The 6,000-nt window shown below is 35.4% G+C and overlaps 1 protein-coding gene across 3 annotated transcripts in view; it reads right to left on the reverse strand.

The window, feature by feature from the left end:
- The window catches only part of FAM169A (family with sequence similarity 169 member A), a gene marked incomplete at both ends in the record, with an annotated part of 48,281 nt that extends 47,498 nt beyond the window's left edge, over window positions 1–783 (reverse strand). For all 3 annotated transcript variants that reach the window (XM_080716150.1, XM_080716149.1, XM_080716148.1), the window contains one exon: window positions 652–783. In XM_080716150.1, coding sequence (XP_080572276.1) covers window positions 652–783 — 132 coding nt within the window. The remainder of the gene's footprint in view (window positions 1–651) is intronic.
- Between the last annotated feature and the right edge of the window lie 5,217 nt (window positions 784–6,000).

Raw genomic sequence — 6,000 nt, forward strand, 5'->3', positions numbered from 1 at the left:
GTGATTCTAAGTCTAATGATATTTCTATCACAGTGTAGCATGGCTTATGGACTAGGAATCTTTATCTTACTAGTTTCAAAGGAGGAAGAAAAGATCTATAATGAAAAAATAGTGTATTGCTGATTTTTTAAATTAAAAATTTCTCACATATTCCAAATCTAAAGTAAATCTGATTGAGTCAATTCCAATATAGTAACAGTTCTTGGCAAAACAGGTAAGCTTTTTACATATAATTTTTAAAGTAAAAAGAAAAATATTAAGCAATATCCTGTGGGTTTTGTCTTTTTTAAAATTTATCATGCCAGGTGTAATGGTGCACACCTATAATCCCTATACTTGGGAAGCTGAGACAGGAGTATCACAGGTTTGAGGTCAGTCTCAGCAACTTGGTGAGACTCTCAGCAACTTAATGAGACCTTGTTGCAAAATAAGAAACAAAAAGGCTGGTGGTGGTATATCTCGGGGATAGAATGCCCCCCAGTATAAAAAAAAAACATTTATTAACCAACTAATATTAACATATTTTACTGACAATAACTGATAAAGATTTTAAAACTGAATAATACTATAAATAGTATTTTTAAAAGGTTATTGATTTTCATGTATAAGTTATACTAAAAAGTATATAAAAATCCCTGCAGAATGCCTTACCGTAATATTGGGAAGAGAAAAGCACTCTGGATTTTCAGGGTCCCCACACCTTAACTCTGACATGTAATCTTCAGCAGAATTTTCCAGTTCCTCATGACTGCAATTATCCAGCAAATCCACAGGGAATGCCATCTTCTAACAAACAACATGGAACATATGTCAGAATATGAAATGCCACCCTCCTTTACCTTTAGAGAACAAAAATTCTACGTAATATTGCCATATTTTATCATAAGATTTTTATCGCTATCAGAATAGACAACTTGAACCAGCTGATTTAACTGTATGTATGTGTATCTGTGTGTGTGTGTGTGTGTGTGTGTGTGTGTGTGTGTGTGTGTGTATCTGTGTGCAGGCATGTGTGTGTACACTTTGTTTTTTTGTGGTACTGGAGATGGAACCCAGGGGCATTCTACCTCCGAGCTACACCCCAGCCCTATTTTTTATTCTTTATTTGAAACAGGGTCTCACTGAGTTGTGAAGAGCCTCACTTAAGTAGCTGAGGCTGTCCACAAACCGCCATCCTCCTGTCTCAGCCTCCCAAATGCTGGGATTACAAACGTGTGCCACCATGCCCAGCCTTATATAACTTTCTAACATTATTCATTTGTACTAAAAGCAGGCAATGAAACAGGAGTTAAAGAATATTTCCTAGTTGGGCATGGTGGCGCACGCTTGGAATCCCAGTACTTGTGAGACTGACATGAGTATTCAGGTTCACAGACAGTCTCAGCTACTTAGTGAGGTCCTCCACAATTTAGTGAGAGCCTGTTTCAAAATAAGGAATAAAAAAATAGGGCTAGAGGTATAGCTTGGAGGTAGAATGCTCCCTGGGTTCAATCCCCTCCCCCCAAAAAAGACTTATTTCCTTAGGTGATAAAAAATATATTTATGTAGGTATATGTATATATAGGTACACACACACATACACACACAAAATTCATGTAATTATACTCACATATCTCTCAACACAAGTCACTATAAAAGGACACAAGGAAACCTTTTGGAATAATGCAAATTTCCCACAACTGGACCGTGATGATAGTTATGATAGTTGCACAGTCCTATAAATGCACTAAAAAACTCATAATGAGCCGGGCATGGTGGCACATGCTTGTAATCTCAGTACTTGGGAGGCTGAGACAGGAGGATCACACAAGTTCGAAGCCAGCCTCAGCTACTTAGTGAGGTTCTCAGCAACTTAGTGAGACCCTGTTTCCATATTGTCCTATGTAAATTACATTTCGTATATAAATAGCTACACACACACACACACACACACACACACACACACACACACACAGAGGCTGTTACTCACTTCACTTCTAGTATATGCAAATAAGAATGGAAAAAGTAAATAAAAATAGAAAAGACCTCATTATAATAGCAAAAACAGGATTCACTAACATTACACAAAGGTGCCATTTCTCCCTAAAATAACCTAGTATTAATGTAATGCAATCATACTGAAAATACCTTTAGGATTTTATTTTTTCCTGAAGTAAAATAGATAGCTTGTACAGTTAACTTGAAAGAACAGGCAAAATTAGCCATAGAAGCCCTTTAAAAAGTCAGATATTGGGCCGGGTGTAGTGGCACACACTTGTAATCCCAGTACTTGGGAGACTGAGACTGGGGGAATCACACATGTTCAAAGCCAGCCTCAGCTACTTAGTGAGGCTCTCAACAACTTAGTGAGACCCTGTTTCCAAATGAAATATAAAATAGATCTGGGAGTGTAGCCCAGAGGTAGAAAGTCCCTGGGTTCCATCCCCAATACCACAAAAAAAGTCAGATATTAAAACTTCTTTACATTTACTTCTGTAAATATTACTATGTGATAAATAACATAAATAGATGAATAAACTATAAAAATAAACACTAAAGCCCATGGATATTGAATATAAGACAAAATAGATACCTCTATCAGGGAAATTAAAGGTTTGTTTTGTTTTTCTTTTTGTGGTACTGGGGATTGAACTCAAGGGTATTCTATGTCCAAGCTACATCCCCGCTCTTTTTAATTTGAAACAGGGTCTCACTAAGTTGCTGAAGCTGGTCTTGAACATGTGATCCTCTGTCTCAACCTCCTAAGTACTTGCATCACAAGTGAGCCCCACCATATCCTGCTAAAGGTGTTTTTAATGATACTGTTTCATAGTTTCTTATGTTTAAATGAAACATTAATTTTGCTAAATTTTAAACTTACAACAAATCATTCAGTATACTCTCTATGACCCCTTTTCACTCAACATTATTTCTGTGAGAAATATGAATGCTGCTGCATATCAGTTGGTATCTTATCAAATACAAATAATACCTCTATCAGGGAAATTAAAGGTTTGCTTTGTACAGTAAGTACAATCTACTCTATTGCTGATGGACATCTGGGCTGTTTCCACTATTTGGCAATTATGAATAAAGCTGCCATAAACAGTACTACATGAGTCTTTGGTGGACACAGGCATTCATTTTTGTTAGATCTATAGAGCCAGCCTAATCAATCTTACTAAAGTGAGACAAGCAGACATCTCACGCATCCTGATGTGATACAACCAGACAACTACACAAATCTAACCAACCCATTAGAGAAATATGTTAAATAATGCCCTAAGTATGCAATCAGCCAAATTTATAACTCAGTTTCTTAATATTAACTAGAGGAAGCTCAAGAGCATTAATATCACAGTATTTCCCTTAAGTCAATTCATAAGATTCACTTGAAACACTACCTACCAAAACAAGGTATGTACAAATGAAGCATTTTTTAAATTTTCATTTGCTAAGAGTAATTATAATCTAAAGAGTGAAATATAAGTCAGTATTTGAGGACTACTGCCAAGAACATAGTCTATAAAAGTGTAGCTAATTACAACCACATAAAAATAATATGGCAGTCTAAATAGACATACTAAAGAGTCTGGAAAAAAAACAGCAAGTTTACAGGTGATTTTTTTCTTTTTTTACCTACTATTACTATAATGATATAGTCCTTAAAAGATTATAAATGCTAATGTTACATTTAAAATTCTAAATATGCATTTTTTCTAACTTGTATTATTAAAAGGAGAAAAATCTCTTAAATAGGCAAAGTAAGTAATCTGAATTTAAAAAAAAAAAAACCCAATGACAGAACACAGAATCAGAACTTTCAGAGTGCCCATCTCAAAAGTCTTAGCCGGGCGTGGTGGCGCACGCTTGTAATCACCGCGCTTGGGAGGAAGAGACAGCAGGATCGTGCAGGTTCGAAGCCAGTCGCGCTGGCTTACGAGACCCTGTTTCAAAATATAAAATAGGTCTGGGAGTGTAGCCCGGAGGTAGATGGACTTCCAGGAACCCCAGTACCACAAAAAAAAAAAAAAAAAAAAAAAAGTCTTAGTTTCCTATTAATATACTGGAGTAAGAATCACATACAGGATGCTAGTTCACAGCATGGGAGAGACTTAGGAACAAAGGCAAGTCTCCCTAATCCACTGATCCTGACTCTATACCAGTGTTGCCCAAACTTCAATAATATGCATGCCACCTCAACATTTTTCTGTGTGCCAAGTGCCTTTGTAACTATTTAATGTTTTTCTCAACTCACTTTTTAAAAATCACACACTCAGCCGGGCATGGTGGCACATGTAATTGGGAGGCTGAGACAGGAGGATCACAGATTTAAAGCCAGCCTTGGCAACTTAGTGAGACGTTTCCAAATAAAAAAAAAAAAAAAAAAAAAAAAAAAAAAAAACAGGTTGGGGGTTTAACTTGGAGGTAGAATGCCTCTGGGTTGAATCTCCAGTACTATACTCACACAAAAAATAAAAAAATAAAATAAAACACACTTTTCTCCTCTCTGCTGTCTCACTTTTAAAAATTGTAGTAAAATATACATAACAAGATTTATCATGTTAATCATTTTTAAGTGTATAGTCTAGAGACAGAAAGTATATTAACAATGTTATGTAACCATCACCATTATTAATTTCCAGAACGTTTTCATTTCCCCAAACAGAAAAACTTTTAACTAATTTGTGGGGGGAGGGTACTAATAACTGAATCCAGGGATGTTCTACATCTGAGCTATACTCCCAGCCTTTTTTTTACCTTTTATTGGAAACAGGGTCTTGCTAAGCTTCTGAAGCTGGCTTCAAATCTATTATCCTTCTGTCTCAGCCTCCCAAGTACTGTGATAACAGGTGTGCACCATCACATCCAGCTGAAAATTTGTACCTGTTAATAACTTTCCATTCCTCCCTCCCTTCATCCTCTGATGTTTCATCTTCTGTGTCTATGAATTTGACTATTCTAAAAACCTTTAAAATGAAATCATAATAACTATCCTTTTGTGTCTATTTATTTCTTGTTTCACGGTAATTTCAAGGTCTACCTGTGTGACAGTGTATATCACAATCTCAATCTACTTTAAAAAAAAAACTTTACTATTAAGACCTATGACCATCAATTTGATAGATTACACATTTCCCTAATCAGCATTAAAATCCCTCTCATAATTTAAATATTTACCTAAATATCATTTACAAATATCTCCTAAATCACTAGTATAATGTCAGCACACATTAGAAAACACTGTCCTATACATATGAAGTTGTTCGTCACAATACTCTCCCACAGATCAAAAATGCAAGTGGAATGTGTCTAAAATGTGAAAAACAGAACTCATTGCCCTTCATTCTTAAGCATTTTTAGATTATGGTTTTAAAACAGAAAGATAACTCTGGATTTATTTTATGGTTAATCAAAGATTATTACTTTATATATAAAATTGTATTCAAGTATAATCCCATTTCTTGTGTCTGATACCTCCAAATTCACATACAAAAGAGCAGAGGGGCTGGCCATGGTAGTGCCCACCTGTAATCCCAGTATTTGGGAAGCTAGGAGAGAAGGATCATAAATTTGAGGCCAACCTCAGCAACTTAGCAAGATTCTGTTTCAACTTAAAAAAATAAAATAAAATAAAAAAATAAAATAAAATAAAATAGGGTTTAGCTAAGAGGTAGAACATCTCTGGATTCAATTCCTAGTACCAAAAAAAAAAAAGAGTACAGAGAAGGAAAAAAACACTGAAGTTCTGATTTCTCAATACAATTTTAATACAACTATATAATACATCAGTTTTGTTTCTTTTTGCTGAACCCAGGAGCATTCTATCTCCAAGGTACATTCCCAGCCCTATTTTTTCCCTTTATTTCAAAACAGGTTCTCACTAAATCTTGAAGGATCTAAGTAGCTAAGGCTGGCCATGAACCTGTGATCCTCTTGTCTCAGCCTCCCAAGTACTGGGATTACAAGCATGTGCCATCATGCCTGGTCTCTATCAGATTTTAATATGAAAAAAAAAAA

This window comes from Muscardinus avellanarius (assembly GCF_963383645.1).
Source record: "Muscardinus avellanarius genome assembly, chromosome: 1".
NCBI classification, from domain to species: domain Eukaryota; kingdom Metazoa; phylum Chordata; class Mammalia; order Rodentia; family Gliridae; genus Muscardinus; species Muscardinus avellanarius.